Below are 26895 nucleotides of genomic sequence, written 5' to 3'. Positions count from 1 at the left end.
GGCAAATGAACTCATGTTCCTGAGTTTGGAAAAATGAAATTTGTACATGTTTCTATTGACACTTATTCTGGTTTCATTTCTGCTTCTGCTCAAATGGGAGAAGCTACTAAACATGTTATTGCTCATTGTCTTCATTCTTTTAATATTTTAGGAGTACTCAAACAACTTAAAACAGATAATGGTCCAGGATATACAAGTGCAGGATTTAAGCACTTTTGTTCTTTTAATATTGAGCATGGTCCTGGAATTCCTTATAACCCCCAAGGGCAAGGTATCATTGAAGGAGAAAATGGAACATTAAAAATCTGGTTACAAAAAACTAAAAATGGTTAAATGACACAAGGATCAGTAACAAAATGGTTAAATCATACTTAATTTATTTTAAATTTTTTACTTTTGGATGCAAAAGGGTTTTCTGCCGCTGACTGTTTTTGGAATGCACAAACCAAGACTAATTATGCTAAAGTAATATGGAAAGATCCATTGACTAACAAATGAAGTGGACCTGACCCTGTATTAATATGGGGACAAGGATCTGTTTGTATTTTTTCACAGAAAGAAAATGGAGCCAGATGGTTGCCAGAACGTTTGGCCGGTATGCAGGCCATGAGAGGACACTGCTGATCCTGATGATATGGTGTCATCTACATCTTGCTTACAGTGAAGTTTAATGGACCTATGTTCCTGATCCTGGTTCTATCGGGAGTAAAACTGTATGGGTTAATGATTGGGTTACTGGACTGTCCTCAGGATTGTGGTGGTCAGACAATGGACATTAGAAAACTTACGTGTGGAAAACTGCTGCTGCTATGGGAGGTATCAAGGCTACATCTGCCAGCAATAATTCAAATAGTCTTCCAAAGGGAACTGCTATGGCCTATGTAACACCACCTTATGCCCTGATGTTAGGAAATAGAAATATTACTTGGTATCATGGGTCTGAAGGAATGTTTAATGTTACCTGTGATAACTGTAGTCTGTCCAATTGTGTTTCTCATGATTCTGAAACTGTAATGATTGTTAAACAACCTGCATTTGTTATGATTCCTGTTAATCTTTCAAAACCTTGGTATTCTGACAAGGGTATTCAAATTCTAGAGGAGGTTAAAAACAGTTTAAGTAAACAAAAGAGACTTGTAGGCTTAATTATTGCTGGAATTGCTGCATTTATTACATTGTTACCTTCCATTACTACTGCTGCTGTTGCTCTTACACAAGAAGTTCATACTGCACACTTTGCTAATAATCTAGTTAAAAATGCTTCTGTTGCTTTGGGAACTCAAGTAGCCATAGATAAGAAGTTAGAAGAAAAGATAGATGCCTTGATGTAGTGACCTACTTAGGAGAGCAAATTCAAGGAATGAAGATTAGAGTTCGATTAGAATGCCATGCAGATTACCAATGGATCTACATCACCTCTAAAACTTACAATGCTAGTTATGAAGATTGGTTAAAGGTCAAAATGCACTTAGAAGGAATTTGGCACCATGATAACATTTTGTTAGATTTGGTTAATTTACATTCAGAAATTCTAGCTATACAGAACAGTCATCTTGATTTTGACGCCACTAAGGTTTCTAATGATGAAGAACTCTTTAAAGCCCACTATCTGTAATCCCAAATTGACTGCTCCACTCTTGAGAGTCAGTCCTGGTAGCTTGTGTTTTTCCTGAATAAAAGCCTCCATCTTTGCCTCAGAGTGGTCTCCATGGTCTTGGCCACTTTGGAACCTTTATCTGGTGGTTAAAAGTTCTTATTTAAGAAATTCCTTCTGAAGAGATGGCTTAGCGGTTAAGCGCTTGCCTGTGAAGCCTAAGGACCCCGGTTCAAGGTTCGGTTCCCCAGGTCCCACGTTAGCCAGATGCACAAGAGGGCGCACACGTCTGGAGTTTGTTTGCAGAGGCTGGAAGCCCTGGCGCGCCCATTCTCTCTCTCTCCCTCTATCTGTCTTTCTCTCTGTGTCTGTCGCTCTCAAATAAATAAATTTAAAAAAAAAAAATAAATAAATAAATAAAAAAAAAGAAATTCCTTTGTGTTTGTCATATTGTCTCTAATGCAGGCTTGCTTAACTCAACAATCAGCAAGTGTTCTTTTATTCTTGAGCTATGTATAATCAGGCTCAGTCAAGCTTTCACTTAATTAATTGTCTCATTTCTGATATCTTAAGTTTACTGCTTATAGAGATATTGATAATTAAAACATGGAAATATAAACATTGTTAATACAGTTTGTCTAAGCTTCGTGTAACAGTCATAAATATTTCTTTAGTAAAGCCTTAAATTTTTCAATGGTAAAAGGTACTTATTTAAGAAATTAGCCGGGCATGGTGGCACACGTCTTTAATCCCAGCACTTGGGAGGCAGAGGTAGGAGGATCGCCATGAGTTCAAGGCCACCCTGAGACTACAGAGTTAATTCCAGGTCAGCCTGGACCAGAGTGAGACCTTACCTCAAAAAAAAAAAAAAAAAAAAAAAAGAAAAAAAGAACTTGCTTTGTGTCTGCCACATTGTCTCTAATGCATGTTAAAATCAGGCTTGCTTAACTCAACAATGACCAAGTTTTATTTTATATTCTTAAGCTATGTCTAATCAGTCTCAGCCAAAGTTTCACTTAATTAAATATCTAGTTTCTGGCATCTTAAGTTCATTGTTTATAGAAATATTTATACTTAAGACATGTTTCCAACCCTAAAAAAAAAAATCTTAAATTTCTGGTCTTTCTAGTTTTATGAGTAGTTGGTACTTACAGTGATATATACACTAGCCAAAGTTGTTTTCAAACACAGATACTAAGTTTTTATACTGTCTTGTCTTCTTCCTGGCATAAAATTTCTAGATTAAATCAATTGCCTTAAAGTTATTGATAAAATATTGTTTTCAGAGCTACTAAAATTTTCTGCCTATACTTATAACTGACATATACTTAAAAGATAAAATGTGTATGTTTTCTATGTCCCAGATATAGCTTACACTGTCACATAACAACTAAACTTAAATATTAATCAAAAATAAGCAGGGCATGGTGGCACACACCTTTAATCCCAGCACTCGGGAGGCAGAGGTAGGAGGATCACCATGAGTTCAAGGCCACTCTGAGATGACAGAGTTAATTCCAGGTCAGCCTGGATCAGAGTGAGACACTACCTCAAAAAAAAAAAAAAATTAAACTATTGTGTTGTTCTCTAACTGGATCTGCTTTGCTAACCAGATATGTTCTGCACCCTTTTTACTAATCTGTTTTGCTAATCAGAGATGTACAGTCTCTCTGAGTGAGTAATAACCATATGGAGAAGCCAAAATCAATTGGAAACATTGGAGTTAAAAGGATAACCAATATTTTGGTTCCTGCTCCTGGTTCAAAAGGCCACAGGAGATGATGGGACACTTGAACTTTTAGCCTCTGGTAAGTTACTTGTCTTCTTGATCAGAGAGGATGTGGAGACCCATAAATGAATTCCAAATCAATGTATCTGAAAAAGGAGAGTCACATTGGAGGAAAATCAGTCCTCCAGGCTTCCCAAAATAGGGAGGGCTACTTGGTCAGCACAGCCTTAACTTATCCTAGCAGATGACAATGCTGAGAGTCATAGAACTCCTCACAGGTCCCTAAAAGTCTCTCCTAGAGTGTCATTATTGACATCCCCAAATATACAGTTAATTCTGGCAGCCCACATGGTCTTAATCACCCAATGAGAAAAATATAACTACAGTATAAACAATAATTTGGACGAATAGGCTCCCCTGTCTAATGCTGACTTACAATACTAGACTCTGACAGTAACTCATGCCTTCTCCCTCTGCCTGTCCCTGATTAACTTCACCTACCCTGACCCTAGCTCCTCTAATGTGCCTTAGTCAGAATCAGAGTTATTCCTTGGGACCCCCCTCCTGCTTAGCCCTTACCCTATCTCATCCAAGGATAAGTACACTGCCCACCCCAACAGACACTCTCAAACTTAAACTTTCATGTTTCTACCCTTCCTCTGAACCCAAAATGCCCCTCTGCCTCCTCTTGCCCCAAGCCCTCTATTTCTCACTTATGGATGTTCATCCTCCCTTTACACCTGGAGTTTTGACAAGAGTAACAAGCTCCTTTATTCTCCCTTCTGCATTCTCATGGGGTGCACAGAGCCCATCTCCCTCACCTTCTCTATAACAGGGGTCTTTCAGAGACTTACATGAAGCCAGCTCAGTACAAGCATAGTATGAGAGAAGTCTCTGCTTCACTCAGGACCAAGTCATAACAACATGCTACACTAGTGCTATTGATCTCACCACTTTGCCACCTCTAGCCACCATGAAACTGCCTCCTCATCACCTGCCCTGAAAAGACACCCATCAACCACATTATCCAGCCTCCCCTCCACCATAAGAACTCATCAGCCTTATGGTCAACATGAAAAATTAACATTTATCTTTTATCATTAACAAAAGGCTGGAATGTCAGGTCAAGATAAAATGGAGTCACCAAGGACAGCAAGAGGGCAGCAGAGACACAAGGAAGTGGGTCATCCACATTCCTCAAGGAACCACCTAGCCATCATCCTTTCCTTGCCTAACAATGCCTCAGGTCTAGGTTTCCTGCCCCCTTATCTCTCAGGACACCAGGTTACTATTCTGGTGTCACACCCTGGCTATCTTAGATCTCCCCTAAAAAAAAAACCTTGTCTTTACTTCCCACTTCCTTACCTTCCCCCAACTGAAGAGCTCTATAAAACCCACTAGCTGTAATCCCAAGTTGACTGCTTCACTCTTGAGAGTCAGTCCTGACAGCTCATGGTTTTCCCAAATAAAAGCTTCCATCTTTGCCTCAGAGTGGTCTCTGTGGTCTTGGTCACTCTTGAACCTTACAATGGGTATACCAGAATTACAGTAAATCCAGACCAGAGGTAGAGAAACCATATTCAACAAAATTATTGAAGAAAAATTTCTGAATCTCTCAAAAGAGAAGCCCAATCAGATACAAGAAGCCCACAGAACACCAAATACATAGGACCAAACAATAACTCTCCAAGACACATCACAGTTAAAACTATTAACAGTGAAAACAAAGAGAGTGTTAAGAGCAGCCAGAGAGAAACAATTCACAACAAACAAAGGCAATTCCATCAGAATTACATCAGATTTCTCAGTGGAAACCCTGAAAGCCTGAAGGGCCTGGGACGGAACACTTCAAAGTCTGAAAAACTATGGCTTCCAACCCAAGCTACTCTACCCAGCAAAAGCGTCATTCCTGATAGACGGTGAAAGAGAAACTTTCCATGAAAAAAGTCAACACCATGATTATATGAACACAAATCCAAACCTACAGAGAATACTTGAGGGAATACTCCAAACAGAACAGTCAAACAACCAATCTCAAGAGCCAAAAAGAATATAAAGATACCAGTATCATTCTTCACAGAGATTGAAAAAATGATCTCCAAATTCATGTGGAATGGAAGAAGGGCTCAGGTATCTAAACATATCTTTGTGAGGCGGGGGGATACCTCTTGCAGTATCACCATACCCAATCTAAAACTATATTACAAAGCCATAGTGACAGAAACAGCATGGTCCTGGAATATAAACAGAAACATAGACCAATGGAACAGAATTGAAGACCCAGACTTTAGGACAAGTAACTACAGCTTCTTAATCTTTGACAAAGATGCCAATAATGTAGGCTGGAGAAAAGATAGTATCTTCAACAAATGGTGTTGGACAAATTGGATGACCATATGTAGAAAAATGAAATTAGACCCACTCATTTTGTCATACACAAAAATCAAGTCTAAATGGATTAAAGACATCAATATAAGACGTGAAACTGTTCCATTTTATTGGAAGAAAGAAATGTAAGGCACTTTCCATGATAAAGGACTGGAAAAACCTTCCTGAACAAAATCCCAGTAGCACAGGATATTAAACAAGCACTCAACCAATGTGATCTCATGAAGCTAAAAAGCTTTTTTTTTTTTTTTTTTTTTTTTTTAATGGTTTTTCAAGGTAGCGTCTCACTCTACCCCAGGCTGACCTGGAACTCACTATGGAGTTTCAGGGTGGACTCGAACTCATGGCAATTCTCCTACCTCTGCCTCCCGAGTGCTGGGATTAAAGGCAAGCGCCACCACACCCGGCTAACACTAAAAAGCTTTCGCACAGACAAACATACCATAAGCAGAGCCTATACTGAATGGGAGAAAATCTTTTCCAGTTATACCACTGACAGAAGCCTAATATTTAGAATCTACAAAGAATCATAAAACTTAACAATAAAGAATATCAAACAGCCCACTTCAAAAGTGGGGCAGAGTACTAAATAGGGAGTTCTCAGAGGAAGAATTACAAATGGCTAACACACACTTAAGAAAATGTTCAACATCCCTAACCATTAGGAAAATGCATAATAAAACAACTTTGAGATTACACCTTACCCTGGAAAGGATAGCAAACATTAAAAAGTCAAATGAGGGGCTGGAGAGATGGCTTAGCAGTTAAGCGCTTGCCTGTGAAGCCTAAGGACCCCGGTTCAAGGCTTGATTCCCCAGGACCCACGGTAGCCAGATGCACAAGGGGGCGCATGTGTCTGGAGTTCGTTTGCAGTGGCTGGAAGCCCTGGCGTGCCCACTCGCCTCTCTATCTCTCTGCTTCTTTCTCTCTCTGTCACTCTCAAATAAATAAATAAAAATAATTTTTTTAAAAAAAGTCAAATGAAAACAAATGTTGGCTATGATGTGGAGAAATAGGAACCCTCATTCACTGTTGGGAATGCAAGCTGGTACAACCACTATGAAAATCATTATGGAGACTCCTGAAAAGGATGAATATAGAGTTACTATGGTGGTTTGATTCAGGTATTCCCTCATAAACTTATGTGTTCTGAATGCTAGGTTCCCAGCTGATGGAGATTCAGGAATTAATGCTTCCTGGAGGCAGTGTATTGTTGGCTTATGAGTATTGTAGCCAGTGTCCCCTTGCCAGTGTTTGGCACACTCTCCTGTTATTGTTGTCTACTTTATGTGGGACAGGGGATGACTTCCACCCTCTGCTCATGCCATCATTTTCTCCTGCCATCACAGAGCTTTCCCTTGAGCCTGTAAGCCAAAATAAGCTTCTTTTTCCCACAAGCTGCTCTTAGTTGGGTGATTTCTACCAGCAATGCTAACCTGATTGCAACAGTAATTTTGGCACCATGGAGTGGTATAATTTGCTGCTCAATACCTGACTGTGTGCCTTTGGTCTGTTGGAGCTGATTATCAAGAGGGATATGAAAGGAGTTGAAACCTTGGTCTAAGAGATGCCTTGCAGTACAGTAAGTACAGCTTGATGGACTATTCTGGTCAGAGTTGAAAGACCTGAGTACAATAATAACTATGGACTATGAGGTTTGGCTTATGAGGGTGAGAAAGAGCTTGCTAAACTGGGCTAGCAGTTTGTGTGAGAAGCTCGCTGTTATGCCTGTGTCCTGAGAAGTTGTGCAGGGTTGCAGTGTATAGAAACAAACTGGAATGAGAGAGGGAAATGGAATAGAAGGGAAAAAAATCTTTGGGTGAACTGCTGCCTGTTAAGCTGCAATTGAGAGATTACAACCTTTGAGATTGGGCCAGCTGACCTGCACTGGGGCAACAAAAGAATGTAGATTTTCTTGAAAGGGCTGAGTGCTCAAGGAGTGTCCTGTTTTTCAGCGTCTGCTTTATTACCCCCTGGATTAACAAATTGGCACCCTACCTGGTATTGTAGAGTATAAGAAATGCAGGAAAGAGAGAGTCATTGAGTTTGCAACATGGTCCTGTGTTTTGGAAATGGCCATGGAAAGTGTGAAGCAGGTTTGCTGGATGCCTTCATGGAGACCTGATGGAGCCATGACAATGAACCATGGGTTTCAGTGAAGACCCAGTGGAGATGCCCAGGACCATGAGATGGCTGCTAAGGAAAGCTGCCAGCCCTGGATAAAGTTTTCCAGGACTGTGAGTAGCCTAGCTGGAGGGCTGGAATTGGAACTCCAGAGACCTGTTGCTGGTTAGAATTATTGGATTTGGAGACTTGTCACTGGCTAGAATTGTTGGACTTGGAGATACAGAGTTTATTGTTTGCCCTGTTTAAATCATGTATTGCTTGAGTATTTCTTTGCCATGCTCAGTGCCATACTTTGCAGTGTGAATGTTTAACTGTGCCATTATGTTTTTTGGGGGGCATTTTTGGTATTATGGCTCAGCTAAAAGACCCTGAATTGTGGGGATGTTTGAACATCATTAGCGTTGGTAAAAATGTTGGGACTTTGAAAGTTGGACTGAATACCTTGCATTTTAAATCATAGGCAGTTGTCAGTTTATGGGGGCCAGGGGTGGAATGTGGTGGCTTGATTCAAGTGTCCCTATAAACTTTGGTGTTCTGAATGCTAGGTTCCCAGCTAATGGGGATTTGGGAATTAATGCCTCATGGAGGCAGTGTATTGTAGGGGTCGAACTTATGGGTATTATAGCCAGTGTCCCCTTGCCAGTGTTGGGCACACCTCCTGTTCCTATTGTCCACCTTATGTAGGCCAGGGGGTGATGTCCATCTTCTGCTCATGCTATTGTTTCCCCCTGCCATGGTGGAGCTTCCCTTCAAGTCTGTAAGCCAAAATAAACCTCGTTTTTTCCCACAAGCTGCTCTTGGTTGGGTGATTTCTACCAGCAATGCAAACATGACTTCAACATTATATCTACACAATGGAATTCTACTCAGCAGTAAGAAAAAAAATGACACAATGAAATTTGTAACAGATCATTCTAAGTAAACTCACACAATCACAGAAAGATAACCATCACATGGACTCACTCATCTGCAGTTTCTAACCTGAATCAACCCAAGTTGCTGACATACCTGAATAGCATCTTGAGGCTTGGACAACAGATAGGGCAGGGCTTGGGGGAAGAGGAAGAGTGGGGGGCATAAAACTGAACCCAAATTGAACTGGAACCATAGCATCCTATATTCTGAAAGTTAGACTAAAAGATGGAACCTTCAAGAGGATCTTAGAGGGAGCACCTGGATCAAAGGACCCTGTAGAGGGTGAGATGAAACCTAACCTTAAATTTCTCCTGTTTCTCTTCTTCTTTGTCTTTTTTTTAAATTTTATTTTTCCTTGGCACTGGCCTGTAATTCCTTGTACCAGGATGTGGTCAACACCCACAATGAGCTGTTTATCAGAGAGACCTACTAGATCTCCCCCCACCCCCCAAAAAGAAAACAAGATAAACTTCTGTCAAAGAACTTGATTACCCACCAGAGGTTAATGGTAAGACCCTACTGCTGAAGATATCATATGCTATCAGCATGGACCATGGAGAGACCTGGTTGGAATCCAGAAGAGAGCCAGTCCCCGATAATTAGCCCATCTAGTGCTGGAAGGCAGTATACAAGCTACAGAGGGAAGTCACCAAAATCTGTCCAAACAACTCAAAATCTTTTTATTATTCTATTTTTTTTAAATTTATTTGCAAGCAGAGAGTGAGAGATACAGAGAAGAGAGACAGGCAGAGAGAGAATGGGCATGCCAGGGCTTTCAGCCACTGTAAATGAAATGAACTCCAGATGCACGTGCCCTTGTGCATCTGGCTTATCTGGGGAATTGAACCTGGGTCCTTTGGCTTTGCAAGCAAATGCCTTAACCACTAAGCCATCTCTTCAACCCCCAAACAACTCAAAATCTAAGAGACTCAGAAGTAAAAAACTTGATGTGATGTTCACACAAGTGCAATAGTGGCACACAGCCATGGTGGGTAACCAGCTGCTCTTGGATTGGTTAACAGATCTGCTCAGTGGAAAGGAAGCCATATCTGGAACTGGGAAACAAGTCAAAATCATATTCAGATAATGATTCTGCTTTCCGTTATCAAGCTCCCACTAATCTTGGGCTATAAAAGGGTCTACACCCTTTAAATTCTCTCTAAATTAATAATGTTTATCCCATTTAACTGGTGCTGACGTCACTCTCCATTGGAGAATCTGCTTCCCTCTTCCAGATGTGAGATGGACCTGAGGAGATAAATGACTGAGAGCACTCTACCCCAGCCCCAGCTGAAACCACAGAGGAATTGAGGAAATGAGAAAGAGTTAGTGAATCTGATATCAGCACAAGGGTAAAGGAGATAGACAATGAGGACACCCAACACCTACCAAACCAGAGAGCCAGAGATTCCTAAGTGCCCATCACTGAAGTACACTTAAAATGTTCCCAGCATGGCGCAGGGAATTTTGCAGAAGTTGGGTGGAAAGAATGTTAGAACCACAAGTTGGGGCATTTATCATAGAGACATTGCCTCTCTCTTTCCCTCTCCATAATGCATGACCCACATTTCCCATGGGGTTGACCTGCATCCCCAATAAGGAAGGCCTCTTCAGAAAAGGGCCAGGGAGGAGGGAAAGGATGGTACCAGCATGTGTTGTTCACATACTCAATGTGTCCATATCCTATAAAAAAATTTTTAAGAAGAAAATTATCCCAGCACTTTGGAGACAGAAGTAGGAGGAACATCTTGAGTTCAAGGCCACCCTGAGACTACATAGTGAATTCCAGGTTAGCCTAAGCTAGAGTGAGACCTGACCTCGAAAAAACAAAAATCCAAAAACAAAATGAAACAAAAAAAAAGGTAATTAATTCCTTACTAACTTAAAAACATTTTATTTTCTGTGTTTATAATTCCCAGCAATCAGCCTTACCCAAGTGGAAGATTCCTAATCTTATTAAAGGCAATGGTGAAACTTCTAAGGTACTTCAGCTGTTGAATTTCAGTAGGAATTTCTGTGATTGGGTTATTTCTCAGTTTCAGTATTTGTAAATTTGTAAGACAAAATATCTGTAGGACAGAGAAGAGATACAGACATGAGTTGAATGAAAAAGTACAAAAACTCTTACATGTTACTCTTCATCATTGATTTGAACTAACTGTAGTAAAATCAGCACAGAAAAACATGCTGGTTCATGTCATGTACTTCAATAAATGCTTCTAGTAAACCTTCAAAATGAGGGACTGGGGTTGACATTTATGATTTGCTGAGATAGTGTAATTACTGTATTCATATGTCTTTGACTCAAGAATAGTCATTTTCTGCTGGGCATGGTGGCTCATGCTTTTAATCCCAGCACTCAAGAGGCAGAGGTAGGAGAATCACTGTGAGTTTGAGGCCACCCTGAGACTCCATAGTGAATTCTAGGTCAGCCTGGGCTACAGGGAAACCCTACCTCAAAAAAAAAATAAATAAATTTTTAAAAAGGAATAGTCATTTTCTATTTGGGAAAACTCACACTTTTTATACTTTCATGTAAGACAATCATATAAAGATGAAGAAAGTAGAAAGTATCTGAAGAACAAGAGAATATGTGGAATTAACCTTGGTTTATCAGGGATGTGCCAGGGTATTTCACTGTGATATCATAGTAATTTCATGTCCATTGATTTTTCACATGGAAATTTAAAATGTGATGATACATAGATCAACTTGAGAGTATTACCATCTGACCAATACTAAGTCCCCAAGTCCATGAACATAGATGTTTTTCTATCTACATGTGTCACCTTTTAATTTTTTCCTTCAATGTTGAAATTTTACAATATAAGTTTTGCACTTTTGTTAGATTTCTGAACATTTTTATTCATGTTATTTTATTTGAATTTTATTTATATTTATTTGCTAGAGACAGGGAGAGAAAGAGAGATAAATGGGCATGCAAGGGTCTCTAGCCACTTCAAACCAGATGCATGTGCCACCTTGTACATCTGACTTTATGTAGGTACTGGGGAATTGAACCTAGGTCCTTTGGCTTTGCAGGCAAGTGCCTTAAATGCTAAGCCATCTCTCCAGCTCTATGCATGTTATTTTAATTAGAGTTGCTTTCATATTTTCCTATGAAGACTATTGATAACAGGATTGGGGAGAAGGCTCAACAGTAAAACTCTTGCTTGCAAAGCTTGCTGACCTGGGTTTGATTCGCTGGTGATCATGTGTAGCCAGATGTACAAAGTGGTACAAGCATCTGGAGTTCATTTGCAGTGGAAAGAGGCCCTGGCACAATTATACTTTCCATTCCTTTCCCCCTCCCTATCTTTCTCTTTCAAATAAATAAAAAATATTCAAAAATTAAAAAATAACTAATGACAATATATAGAAATGCAACTGATCACCATGCAGAGTGGTGCATGCCTTTAATCCCAGCACTTGGGAGGCAGAGGTAGAGGATCACTGTGAGTTCAAGGCCACCCTGAGACTACATAGTGAATTTCAGCCTGTGCTAGAGTGAGACTTTACCTCAAAAATAAAATTAAAAAAGAAAGAAAGAAATGCAATTGATTTTTCTGCAGCCATTCAGAAGAGTATTTTATTTAACTTTCAAAAAATGCTTATTTTTAAATAGTTATGTCTTTTTGCATGTGTTGAGGAAGAAGAGAGTCACCAGGACCTCTTAACACTACAAACAAAGGCCAGATGCCTGTGCCACTTTTTTGTTGTCTACACTCATAAGAAGTAATGTACTGTAGTTATTTTTCTTATGATCTCCTTTTAAAAAGTATTTCTTTATTATTTTCAAGCAGAGGGAGACAGAATATAGAGAAAGGAATAAAGAGAGAGAATGGGTGTTCCAAGGTCTCTAGCTACTGAAAATGAACTCCAGATGCATGTGCCACATTGTGCATATGGTTTTATGTGGGTACTGGGCAATTGAACTCTGGTTGTTAGGCTTTTCAGGCAAGTGCCTTAACCACCGAGTCGTCTCTACAACCTATGATCTTTGTTTTTGAAAAAATATTATTTATTTATTTATTTGAAACAGAGAGAAAGTCAGGCACAGAGAGTATGGGTGCACCAGGATCTCCTGCCACTGTAAATGAACTCCAAACATGTGTACAACTTTGTGTATCTGGCTTTACATGGGTACTGGAGAATTGAACCTGGGCTGTCAGCCTTTGCAAACAAGTACCTTTAACTGGTGAGCCATCTCCCTAGCCCTGTGATCTCCTTTCAGTGTTAGGGAATTATTGTGTTAATTGTTTAAAACAGGTAATGTTCTCTTCTCATCTATTCTTTGGAAAAAGCTTATAAAAGAGTGGTTTAAGTCTTCTTCATATGTTTGGTGGACTTCATCCATAAGCCATGCAGATCTCAACATTTCTTTCAAGGAGGTTCTAAAATTACTGTTGGACCTCTTTACTTGGTATGAGACATCCATGTTTTCCATCTTAGATCATTTTATGAATTTGTAAAAGTAAATTCATTTCATCTAAGTAAGCTGGGTAGTATAGTTTTTAATAATGTTCTCAAAATTTAAAAAATCTTTAAAAAAAATCTTCCTTTTAATTTCTGAAAGTTCAGTGATGACCTTTAATTCTTGATTTCAGTAGCTTGAGTCTTCTGTATTTTCTTCTTGCTCAGTGTATAATAAGGTTTGTGAATTTGTTATCTTTTTAAAGTAATAGCCTTTGAGTCTGTTGGTTTTGTCTCTATTGCTTTTTATTCATTACTTTGCTAATTTTTATTATTTCCTTCCTTATTCATTTTTGAAGTTTATTTTGCATCTTTCTAGTGTCTTAAGTTGGAAGGTTATTTTATTGACAAGGGAGACTTCTCCTTTTATAAAACAGGAATTTACAGTTACATAGTTCCATCCTAAGTACTGTTACAGATGAATAATATGAATTTTGATGTTGTTTCATTTTCATTAATATTAAAAATTCTTTAATTCCCCTTTTGATTTCTTTGACTTATTGGTTAAAGGTGAACTGTACAATTGCTACAAATTAGTAAGGTGTCAAATCTCCCTCAGTTCTTCCTTTCCAATTTCATTACATTGAAACAAGAATAGGCTGTGAATTTTCAATTCTTTATCTTATTAAACTTTTTTTATGAAGTAGACTTGGAAATTTTATTTTAAAATTTTTTTCAACTGTTGTATTGGCAACTTCCATAAGTATAAACAATATACCATGATCATAATCCCCTTCTGCCTGACCTTCCCTTTTTCTCCCTCCCAAATCCCCCTCCATTGAACCCATTCTTCTTTCTAATTAGTCTCTCTTCTATTTTAATATCATCATTTCCTCCTATTTTTCAATCTTGTGTAGGTAGCATCAGGCACATAAGGCCATGAACATCAAGGCCCCTTTATGTCTGGAGGACAGTATTGCAAGCACTCCTCCCCTTTCTTTGACTCTTGCTATGTAGTCCAATGTGGCCTCGAGCTCATTGTCTACCTGCTTTAGCTTCCAAGTGCTGGGAGTATATTTGTGCACCTCCATGTCCAGCTTCAATCCTTTTCAATTGTTGACACTTGTTTTGGGGCCTAATATATGGTCTATCCTGGGAAATGTTCCAGTAAAATTGAGAATCATGCAGTGTGCTGCTATTCATTGGCTATATCATCCTGACAGACTGACAAAATATCCCACTTGTCTCTAGTAACATTTTATACATAAAATGTATTTCACTTGTACTATTTTACATACTCAATTTTCTTGTGTGTGCTATTTCCATGATATATCTTTTCTCATGCTTTTACGTTTTGTGTTATTTTTTTTTTTTTTCAAGGAAGTCTCATTCTAGCCCAGGATGACTTGGAACTTACTCTTTACTTGCAGGGTGGCTGAAAGAAATCCTCCTACCTCTGCCTCCCTAGTGCCAGGACTAAAGGTATGCTTTTATTTCCTGTTCATGACTTTCTATATTTTTTTCAACTCAAGGTTTTTGAACTTGGTATATATTGTATTTACCTTCTCATTGCTGGCACAAAGCACCTGACCAAAAGTAGCTTATAGGGTGAAAGGGTTTATTTTGGCTTATAAGTCTTGAGGGGAAGCTTCATAGTGGCATGGAAGAGATGGTAGAGTATAGACAGGACATCATCTCCTTGCCAACATCAGGTAGACAACAGTAGCAGGAGAGTAAGCTAAGTTCTGACAAGAAGGATCTGGCTATAACACTCCTAAGGCTTCCCCCCAACAACAGACCTCCTCTAGCAAGGTCCTACCTCCCAAATTACCATTATCTGGAAACCAAACATTCAAAACACATCAGTTAATAGAGGACATCTGTGGACCAAAGTTCCCCAAAAACACTGGATCTGCTGTACTTCTAACAAGGTTGAATGGACTCCTGTGACCACAGAGAGATGGAATGTTGTAAGATCAGAGACAATATAGAATGATAAAGTGGACTCACTTCTGTGGGAAACTGGCTGAGAAGATTAAATGATAAATTAAGATATATCAATTGGAAAGCCACAGTTGTTAAGTCTGGACACTGCAGAAGAAAGAATCCCTAAAGAAAAGTAATGAGAGGTAAAATATTGTTAACAATAAATTCCCTTTATGGGGTTCAATGCTTAACTTGCTAATAGCAATGCTACAGCCTCGACAATGTTGTCCAACTTTCCCACTCTTTCAAAGGAGTAGTTATGGCTCTATGTAGTTTTAAATTGTCTTACTCTTGTTTTGAAGAAAGTCAAACATTTTCACATATCTAAGAGTGATTTGTTTCACTGAACTGTTTCATGTATTTTGACCATTTTTTTTCTGCTGGACATGATTTCATATACATACATACATACATATACATATATATATATATATATATGTATATATATATATACACACAAACACATATATATATATATATACACACACACACGTATATATATAATGCATGAGAGAATTGGCACGCCAGGGCCTCCAGCCACTGTAATCAAATTCCAGACGTGTATACTCCCTTGTGTGCATGTACAACATTGCATGCTTGTGTCAATGTGCATCTAGATTACATGGGACCTGGACAGGGGTCCTTAGGATTCACAGGCAAGTGCCTTAACCACTAGGCAATCTCTCCAGCCTTTGGACATGATATTAAATAGAACTATCTTCATAATTTATTTTGCTTATGTACACAAACATATAAATTTTTGTATGTTGATAATATCTGATTGCAACTTTACTGAATTAGCTTACTAGCTCTGATCATAATTTCAAAAGCTATGATTCCAAATGTTGAAATCCCAAAAGACCCAAATTCTCTGAATCACAATCCCAAAACATTAAAGTCCTAGTGAAGGAGTATAGGTAAAAGCTAGCTTCTTTCAGGCAGTTTCAGTTAAAGATTGAGGCCCAGAGAGAGCCAGGAGACGCCACCCTATATGCCACTACCCCACCCTAACACAAGAACAGAACTCTTGGCAGAAGTGGAACTCATATCTGATCAAGAGTAATCTACAGTGCCACCTACTGTCCACGCTCTAGCATGCTAGCTAGATGGGCTGGTCCAGATGAGGTGGCTCTAGAATCCACCCTCCAAATCTACAAACCAACTGGGTCTTCCCCTTGTCTGTAAACACTACTGTCTTCTTGTTGCTAGCTTCACCCTGCTCCATTCAGCTCCACTCTGCTTTTCTGGCTCTGTTCAACTCAGCCTTTTTCTCTTTGCTTGGGCCACAGAGATACACATGAATTTGGCTTCCCCCTCACCCAGGATTAGGGAGAAAGCATAAGACTGTTTCTTGGTCTGGAGCAACTTTTCTGCTTGCCTCTGCTTTATACTTTGGGGTAACTTCTCGCATTGATTACATGTATGATTTTCCTCTAGTCTTGAATCTGCAACTCGCTTATTTCCCTTACACTCTACAACTATTATGTGGCTGCTCTCACTAACTCTAGGTCTGCTACTTGTGTAAGTTATTTAAACTTGGGGTAACCGTGAGTATAACTTTCTTCACTGCTCATTTCTCCTCTGAATTTCTTGGTCTCTGCTTTGATATTTTCCCCTCTTATTCTTCCTTAGCCTCATCATTTGTCCTCTTAACTTTCCTCCATAGGAAAACACACGGCAGCTGCCATGTGTACTCCTTCTAAGTTTCCCTACACATACACCTAAGTTCTATTTTTCATGTGTTTGCAGCCCTATGTCAGTCTTACCTTGAAAGCCTCAGTTTAACTCCCCTCCACGTGCTTGCAGCTCTACTCCAGTCTTCCCCCAAACCTCAATTTCTGTTAAATTAACCTTATAAAGTATGCAGTGTTTCCACATGACAGCGTGTTTCCTAAACACCACAATTTGTGATTTCTCCCTAAATAAACTTAATAATTCATAACATCCTTCTTGAGTCCATCTTCATTTATTATTTGTTAAGGGTAGGACAGAGCCCAGAAACTTGGAGTTCATACACTGTGCAACCCCTGCTAAACCCCGGGACCCTGTATCACTATTGAAACTCTGAGAGTTGGAATCTCCCAAACTAATAATACCCATTGGGATGGAGGGGGTGGGGCACTGCATGAGGGGTATTTTCAGAAAACCAAAACCTTGGAAGGGATTAATGTATGTTCTGGAGTATGCTGGGTAGTTACCAGATTTTCAGTTACTACTTCCACCTCATCACAGTGTCATGCTTGAGGTCAAGAAATTTTCTTTATCCAAGAATAAAAAGAATGTGACAAGTTCAGTGAACTTCTGGACTCACGATGCTTTACTGATAAAGACTACCTCCAGGGCTACAAAGAATGACTGGCCAACTAACTGTTTTTGCATAGGAATTTGACTGTTGAAGACAGTACATTCTTTTATTTGCTACTAAGTCTAACAGATAAAAATACTGCCTACCTCACTATGCCTAATGAGTGACACTCAAAATTGTTCTCTCTCTGTTCCCTCTTTCCCTCCATCTACTTTTCCCTCCTTCCCTCTGTCCCTTCCTTCCTTTAATTTTAAATAATATATATAGATTTTTCAGACCAAGAATTCTAGGTCTCAAATTTCAAGCTCTTCCACTTGTTTACCCTGAGGTCTTCACAAGTTATGTCTCAGTATTTTCATGTGTGAAATGAAGATTATTATGTCTCCTTTACAGAATTAGAAGTTGTAGGAGTAGCACTACCTTGAAACAGTATTTCTTTGATACATGGTAACTGTTTATTGTGATTCTTCATGATGGGCTTGTGATCACTGAAAAGTCAGATGAACACTACACTTGACACAAGGTCCAAAGACTGCTGATAAATTAAAACTATGGAGCTACAGAGATTTCTCTGTGTTAAAGTGTTTGCCTGCAAAGCCTAATGACCCAGGTTTGATTCCACAGTACTCACATAAAGTCAGATGCACAAGTGATACATGCATCTGGAGTTGTATGTTGGCAGGAGACCCTGGTGTACCCATTCCACACCCCCTAAAATATATTTATTAATTAATTAAAACTACAAAAAATCAGAATCCCACCTCTTGTCACGCTAAATAGTGAAAAAAGAGCATAATTGTTTGGACTTGAGCATCTTTTTAAACTTTGCTAGTGAACTAAATACCAACTAGAACAGATGGGTCTAGAGATGCAATTTTAGTGTGTTCCTGAGAAAGCTCTGAGGCAACAGGAAAGACTCCCTCTAGTCCATGGGAGCTAACCTACACTGGGGCACAGAGGAATGACTGAGCATACCATAAGATTAAGTGCATTTCGTCCATGTACTTGGCAGTTTATTATGGCCAAGTTGGACATCGCTACTATTGTTTCTTGGCGTGTTGCTGCAACAGTGTTAAAACGTTCACCACGTAGAACATGTGCATCTGGGTCTAGTAATCGTCTAGGCCTAAGTACACCTAAATAAAGTAAAACAAAACATGAAGCTTAAATGTGCTATAACTTAAAAGAAAAGCTAAAAGACATTTCCATTTGTGCTATCATGAATGAATTAGCAAAGGGATTAGTTATATACAACCTCTGGAATGAACTCCCCACACCCTTCAATCCACCCAATCCAAATTGTCTCTGTTTGCCAAAGAGTATTGCCTTGCCTTTAAAAAAACATTACTGAGCTGGGTGTGGTGGTACACAGCTTTGATCCCAGCCCTCTGGAGGCAGAGGTGGGAGGATCGCCAAAGTTTGAGGCCACCCTGAGACTACATAGTGAATTCTAGGCCAGCCTGGACTAAAGTGAGACCCTACATCAAACAACAATCTATTAGATGGATAACTGTCTTTTAAAAATAAAATGATACACTTACTCATAGACCTCTGCCTGAACAACTAAGACTCCATCAATTTTAGTCTTTTGATACTATATATAAAAACACTTTCCAAATTTTCTACTACAAATTACACAAACAACTTTTTGGTTGATGAAATATAAAGTACATCTTTTTTTTTCTTCAACTTTTTTACTACATATCACACAAACATCATTTTGGTTGATGAAATATAAAGTACATGTTTTTACATAGCTGAGCTTCCATGACCCCTGGAACTTTAGCTGAAAGCCTAGTATGCTTGTTAAGGTAATAGCTTGTTAAGCTATACTTTGGCAGAAACTGAACTCCACTGTGTATGTCTTATGCAGCCGCAAAAATCTATGTCTGTATCCTTAACTTCTCTAATGTTTTCTCTGTTCATCATAGTTTCATCCTGTAAATGCATTTTAGAAATCAGCCAATACTGTTAAGGGAATTGATAAGACAGATTTTTTTCAATTCACTTTCTTTCATTTCTATCCTCTCCAATATTTTATTTCCTGAGTCTCAATTCTTCAGCATCTCTGAAGTGCTAGGGCTATGATGCACTTAAATTACTCCTTCCTACTTGGGCTCTGTCTGACACCACACATGCATGTTATATATGTTTTGGAAGCTCTAACAATTGATTTCAATAAGAACATTAGTCCAATAGAAGTTAATCATGGATAAAACCAGAGCTCTTTGAATGATTATACTAATATCTAACTTTTGAGGTATGTTTCTGCTTCTTAACAGCTTACACACATATATATATATATATATATATATATATATATATATATATATATAATAAAATAAATATTTATATATATCTATATATATTAAAATATTAAATATTAATAATTAATTAATTAAATATTAATAATTAAATATTTATATATATTTATAGGTTTTCCAAGGGAGGGTCTCACTCTAGCTCAGGCTGACCTGGAATTCACTACGTAGTCTCAAGGTGGCCTCGAACTCATGGCAATCCTCCTATCTCTGCCTCCCAAGTGCTGGGATTAAAAATGGATGCCACCCCACCCGGGAAAATACTAAGATCATACTTTGTATGGATACATGATGTGTTGGTACCATATTTTCCCTCCTCCCTACCCCCATTGCACTAAGGGCCCTCCTCACTAGGGTTGCTGGTATCCCCATGGGTTGTGCGTTATGCATTTTGAGAGCAGTAGCCAGTTCTTGAGGGAAGATGCTTCTAGGTATGCCATCCCTACCTTTGACTATTAAACTTTTCTGCCCCTTCTTCTGCAAAAATCCCTGAGTTGTGATGGCTGTTGTAAATATACTTCAAGGATGAGTTCTCAGGAGCCTCTGATTTATTGCTTTGGTATGTATTGACTATCCTCAGCATCTGTCTCCTTCACCTTCATTTTTTTCTTTGTGTATCTGCTAATTATAAATTGCCACCCACTGTGTTTATAAGATTGTAAATAGAAGTAAATGTGATGCCCAGGATATGATTATTTTGAGATGTATATGCATTGTGTGTGCCTGTGTGCTTGTGTTCACATTAATAGGTGCACATGTATACAAGTGTGTAGGCACATGTAAGTGGGTACGTGTGGAGGCTAGATGTTGGCATTAAGTGTCTTCTTTAATCACTCTCCACCTTACTTATTGAGACAAGGTCTCTCACTTAATCCCAGAATTCACTGATTCAGCTAGTCTACCTTCCTAGTGATCCTATGGGAAGCCTACCATGCCCTCCTGGCATTTACATGGATGCTGTGGGTTTAACCTGAGTTCTCAAGCTGTGAAGCAAGCAGTTCACAGACTTAGCCACCTCCTCAGTCCTTTCCTTCTCTCCCTTTCTTTCTTTCTTCCTTCCTTCCTTTCTTCTTTTTTGAGACAGAATCTCATAGCCCAGGATGGCCTTGAATTTTCAGTCCCCCTGTTTCTACCTCCTGGTGCAGGGATTACTGGTGTGTGCCACCACCTTGGAAGGAGAATGATGTAATCTTTCCTTGAAGATGGTTCCTTGTTTTTGCTAGATAACTAAGTTCAAAGCACTTGGGATGGCAAATAGTTTATGTTCATTACTACATGTCTATCTTCTCTATCCAAATTAAGATACCAGCTTCTATATTCTGAACATCAGAAAAACATCTGGCTTACTGTCAATATTTAACAAATAACTGCTGAGCAAATGGCTTAAGAAATTGAAAATAAGATGAGATATACATATGTTTACACACCAACACACACTCACCAATACTTACAGTTTCTAGAAGAATGGTATACACCTAGTATTTACCTTCAGGTTGTACTGGGCTAATTTCTGCCTTTCTAATTTCTATCATACTTTCTAGATAAAAAGAAAAAATGGAACAATGTTTAGACAATCAACTAGTTTGAGAGTGGTGGGGACTTCATTATTATTTTCATCCTTTAATGAACTGGTGTGATCTATGGAAATATGTCCAGAAAGATGTCTATCATCATTGACTTCCTGCTTTGGGAATGCATCTAGACCACTTTTGACATCATTCCTCATTAGCACTGCTGGGGACCTGCCTACTGCATGTAGGAGGTGCCTTCTCACGACTCCCTTTAGATTAGCTATCGATGCCTTTCAATTTCCCTACTGCCTCCCATCTGTAAGATCATCTTTATAGTGTACCCAGTTTGGCCTTGGTACATCTGGAAGGTCAGGATTCTTGTCATTGCCCTCAAGCCCAGGTGTGAATGGTAAACTTAAATGGGGATTCTACCTTTCCATCCTAAATGCCCATGGGCCTCCCATCTGCTTGCATTTCTCGCCCCCCCCCCCAATCTGTTTAACCCCACTATTATAGATCAGGTTCTGATTATATTTACCTATGGCAGCCTGTCTTTGAGGTTTTCTTGGTAACAGTGGTGTTGGTAGGGAACTGGCAGGTGGAAGTTTAGCCACTTTCAGTGTCACTTTACTAACAGCTGAAGACTTGAGTGGAAAACGTCTAGTCCTCTGTACTTCTGGTACTGTAGGTAGCCTATTGGATCCAGGGCTTAGCGAGGTTACACTTAAGTCTTTCAAGATGGGAGGAAGCTCCTGAGTATAGTTTGGAATCTCTTGTAAATGATGATATTCAGGGATTCCTATCGTGAATTTAGAAGTAGTGTGTGAATGAGAAGGAATCGAAGGTCTGAACCTCGTTGTGGAAACAACTAACATATTACTCATTTGCATGTCACCACTCATCTTTTCTTTTTTGCGTTGTTTTTTCTTGGACTTTTTTTTTCTTTTCCATTTTTCTTTTCTAAAAAGACGAAGAGAAGCTGAAGGACAACTTGGAAAAAACAAGGAACCACCAGCAAAATGGGAGATGCTCCAGGGGATATTGCTGGCAGCTCTGGGGAATGGAGAAGTAGAAGACACACTTCCTTGGACCTGAGAGTCAAAACAGATGTTTTGGATACTGATAGGCCTTTGGTATTGATCTTTTGAAGCAACATCAAGAAAAATACTTTTCTTGCTTTTCACTGAGGTGGTTTCCTCAGTCGTAGCTACATAAGAGAATAAGAAAAACATCACCTTATTAAAGTGATCAGACAAAACTACCAATAACTTAACATCGGTAATTTTTCATTCTCTACTCTCACCTTGCTCCCTTCTAAAATTATGTTTATACTTGCTCAGCTAACAAGAATTGACAAGCTAATGGGAAAAGAACTGAACAAACAACTGGAGAAATGAAAAGTTAAATCTAGACTCAGAAGGGATGGAGCGACTCTTGGAAGGGCAAACCCAGGGAAAAGGGAATTGGGCATTTTTTTTTTTAAAACAGTTGCCAGTAAAACTCTAGCAATATAAATAGATGAAATGGATGTCTGGTTAAGATACTGGAGTAGGTACCATGCCAAAGCAGCCTGGGGGGGGAAAAAGACCAAAAAAAAACTCAGCAAAATACACACTTTTACTAAAAGGTGAGGTGTATATGAAATTGAAGCAGCAGCAGAGAAGTAGAAGAGATCCAGAGCATCCAGAGCCCACACAGGCTGGCAAAAGCGGCCCCCGCAGCTCTGCCAACCATGGCGGCGGTGCACCAGAAAGCCGCCAGACTCGGCTTCGGCCGCAAGAAAAGCCAGGTACGGGAGCTTCACCTCACACCGCGCTCTCCACAACTCAGGAAACGTGAAGGGAGAGCGGCAGTGAGCAGCAAAGGAGCAGACCACGAGGTAGAAGAACACGTGGAGCAGCGAGAGAACCAGAGGAGCTGCGGCTCCCTCCCCTCCCCCACCGCCTGAGCCCAGCTCCAGCTAACAGAGCAGCTGTTCTGGGACCCGGCCACGCCAACTTGGGCCAACAGCGGGACCAAGCAGGAGCAGAGTTCGGCAGCAACATCACCAGCTCCGGCACTGGTAACAGAGGCCCCAAAAATGGCAGACCCAGCAGCAGCAGCTTCAGTGGCAGCACTGGCAGTGAACCCAGCCGCAGCAGCTTCAGCAGCAGCTTTAGCAGCAGCAGTGGCTCCAGAAGTGGCAGCTACAGCAGCAGCAGCAATAACAGAGGCAGCAGCAGCGGTAGGCCCAGCAGCACCAGCTTCAGCTACTGACAGACCCAGCAGAGGCAGCTTAAGCAGCAGCAGTTCCAGCAGTGGGAGTGCTAATCTGCAGGACCACAGTTGCCAGGCTCGGTTTGCCCTGCAGGAAAAGCCAGTGCCCAGCTCCAGAAATAAGAACAGCAGCCCGACGACCAGGCAGCAACTTGACTGAGACCAAAATCATCCAAGGTAACTGGGATTGCACAAGGGAAGGGTCTCACTTAGTCACAAGCTGACTAGGATCCCTAAACAGACCAGAAATCTTAACCTCTATGTTGATAGAGGATCTGGTTGTTATAATAACTACTCTGGCATACATACCTGGGGCTGTTTTTGATTGAATGGGTACAGTGTTTAGTTAACTTTTAGAATCTACCTGTATTTTAATCCACTCAGACTACTTGAATACTCCCATAGCAGGGAAACTCAACCCCTAGGAGCACCTTTGTAGATACTCTGAGAGTCGTAAGAGCCACACCTAACAATTTAAGCTCCTACCCTGAAAATATATAACATCAAATCAATTGATACAGCTAAGAATACCCAGCTAGCTAGAAAATCCAAGCATTAACTTAATCCAAGATGCAAAAATATATACATTATAAGACAAGAAACACTAAAAAGCAAGACAATATAAATCCACCTAAAAGTATTAATGCATCAGAAATGACCTCCAGTGAGAACGAGTTAGAGGAAATGCCTGAGAAAGATTTCAAAAGAAGGATTGTAAATGCGTTCAAAGAAGTCAGAGAACAAATCAAAGGAGTCAAAGAGGAACTTAAAGAGGAAATCAAAGGTATCAAAGAAGATGCAGGACACCAATTTCATGAACTAAAGACGGCAATACAAGACAAATAAGGAAATAGAAATAATAAAGAAAAACCAGTCAGAATTACTAGCAATGAAGAATACAGATGATGAAATAAAAAGAACTCTGTAGAAAATCTCACCAGTAGAATGGATGAAAGAGAGGACAGAATATCTAAGCTAGAAGACCAGGTGGCAGATCTAATACAGTCCAACAAAGAGAAAGACAAACTTATAGAAAAGTATGAGTGGGAATTTCAAGATATTCGGGACACTATAAAAAGATCAAATATAAGAATTCAGGGCAAAGTAGAAGGAGAAGAATTCTACTCCAAAGGCATAGTAGGCATCTTCAACAAATCATAGAAGACATTTCCCCCAAATTGGAAAAGAGGTGACAATGCAAATACAGGAAGCCTTTAGAACCCCAGCCAGACAAAACCCAGAAAGAACCTCTCCTCACTATATTATAATCAAACTTCCAAACACACACACCAAAGAAAAAATATTGAAAGCAGTTAGAGAGAAAAATCAAGTTACCTACAAAAGCAAGCCCATCAGGATTACAGCAGATTATTCAACACAAACTTTTAAAGCCAGAAGGGCTTGGAGTGATATATTCCAAGTTCTGAAAGATAACAACTGTCAACCAAGGTTACTTTATCCTGCAAAGTTATCCATTCAAATAGATGGAGAAATAAGGATATTCCACAACAAAAGCAGGTTAAAGGAGAATTTGAAGACAAAACCAGCTTTACAGAAAATACTTGATAGAATCCTCCATGCAGAAGAAAAGGAAAAGCACACATATAAGGAACCTAGAAAATACAAGTAATACTCAAATGCAAGTTAACATAAGAGAGCACAGGTAGAACCGGAACCACAAAAACAAATGGCAAACATTAATACACACCTTTCAATAATATCTCTTAATATCAACGGACTCAATGCACCAATGAAAAGACATAGGTTTGCAGACTGAGTTAAAAAGCAGGATCCTACAATTTGTTGTCTCCAAGAAACTCACCTTTCTACAAAGGATAGACATTATCTTAGGGTGAAAGGTTGGAAGATGGTGTTTCAAGAAAATGGGCCTAGAAAACAAGCAGGGGTTGCTATCCTAATATCTGACAAGGTAGACTTTAGTCCAACGTTAATCAAGAAAGATAAAGACGGTCACTTTATACTGATTAAGGGCACACTCCAACAGGAGGACATTACAACCCTAAACATGCACCTAACATGGGGGCTCCCAAATTCATCAAACAGACACTGTTAGAACTAAGGTCACAGATAACACCAAACACAGTGGTGGTGGGTGACTTTAAAACCCCACTCTCATCAATTGACAGGTCATCCCGGGAAAAAATAAACAGAGAGGGATCTGGACTAAATGAGGTTAGAAGGAATGGATCTAACAGATATATATAGGACATTTCATCCAAAGGCTGCAGAATATACCTTCCTTATAGCAGCACATGGAACATTCTCTAAAATAGACCATATATTAGGACACAAAGCAAATCTTAACAAATTCAGGAAAATTGAAATATTTCCTTGCATTCTATCTGACCACAATGGAATTAAACTACAAATCAGTAGCAAGAAAGGCTATACAGCATACACAAAGTCATGGAAACTAAACAATACACTACTAAATGATGAATGGGTCAATGAACAAATCAAGAAGGAAATCACAAAATTTATAGAGTCAAACGATAATGAGAATACAACATATCAAAATCTCTAGGACACAATGAAGGCAGTTCTAAGAGGTAAATTTATAGCTTTAAGTGCCTATATTAAGAAATTAGGGGCTGGAGAGATTGCTTAGCAGATAAGCACTTGCCTGTGAAGTCTAAGGACCCCAGTTCAAGGCTCGGTTCCCCAGGTCTCACATTAGCCAGATGCACAAGGGGCGCATGAGTCTGGAGTTTGTTTGCAGTGCCTGGAGGCCCTGGTGTGCCCATTCTCTCTCTCTCTCCCTCTCTCTTTCTCCCTGTGTCTGTCACTCTCAAATAAATAAAAAAAAAAAAAAAAGAAAAGAAATTAGAAAGGTCGCAAGTAAATGACCTAATGCTTCACCTTAAAGGCTTGGAAAAAGAAGAACAGGGCAAACCAAAAATCAGTAGGTGGGAAGAAATAATAAAAATTAGGGCAGAAATTAATGAAATAGAAACAACAAAAAAAACCCCAAAATTAATGAAACAAAGAGTTGGTTCTTTGAAAGGATAAACAAGATTGATAAACCCTTAGCAAATCTGACCAAAAGAAAGAGAAAAGAGACACATATTAATAAAATCAGAGAAGAACAAGGTAACATCACAACAGATTCCAGAGAAATTCAAAAAATCATAGGGACATCCTATAAAAGCATATACTCCACAAAGTATGAAAATCTGAAAGAAATGGATGCTTTCCTTGATCTATATGACCTACCTAAATTAAATCAAAATGAGATTAATCACTTAAGTAGACCTATAACCAACATGGAGATCCAAACAGTTATTAATAATCTCCCAGCTAAAAAAAGCCAGGCCCAGATGGATTCACTG

At 39.4% G+C, this 26895-nt stretch overlaps 1 protein-coding gene across 1 annotated transcript in view; it reads right to left on the bottom strand.

Annotated features, from left to right (window-relative positions):
• Positions 1–22521, bottom strand: part of Lrrc63 (leucine rich repeat containing 63) — a 64288-nt gene extending 41767 nt beyond the window's left edge. Inside the window, exons 1-5 of the mRNA XM_045146043.1 lie at positions 21828–22521; positions 21265–21315; positions 18433–18593; positions 15177–15275; positions 10686–10822 (exon numbers count right to left, since the gene is read on the bottom strand). Coding sequence (XP_045001978.1) covers positions 10686–10822; positions 15177–15275; positions 18433–18593; positions 21265–21315; positions 21828–22521 — 1142 coding nt within the window. The remainder of the gene's footprint in view (positions 1–10685; positions 10823–15176; positions 15276–18432; positions 18594–21264; positions 21316–21827) is intronic.
• Between the last annotated feature and the right edge of the window lie 4374 nt (positions 22522–26895).

The sequence above is a fragment of the Jaculus jaculus genome, chromosome 3 (assembly GCF_020740685.1).
Source record: "Jaculus jaculus isolate mJacJac1 chromosome 3, mJacJac1.mat.Y.cur, whole genome shotgun sequence".
Lineage (NCBI taxonomy): Eukaryota > Metazoa > Chordata > Mammalia > Rodentia > Dipodidae > Jaculus > Jaculus jaculus.
This window is presented reverse-complemented; position numbering and strand designations above follow the sequence as displayed.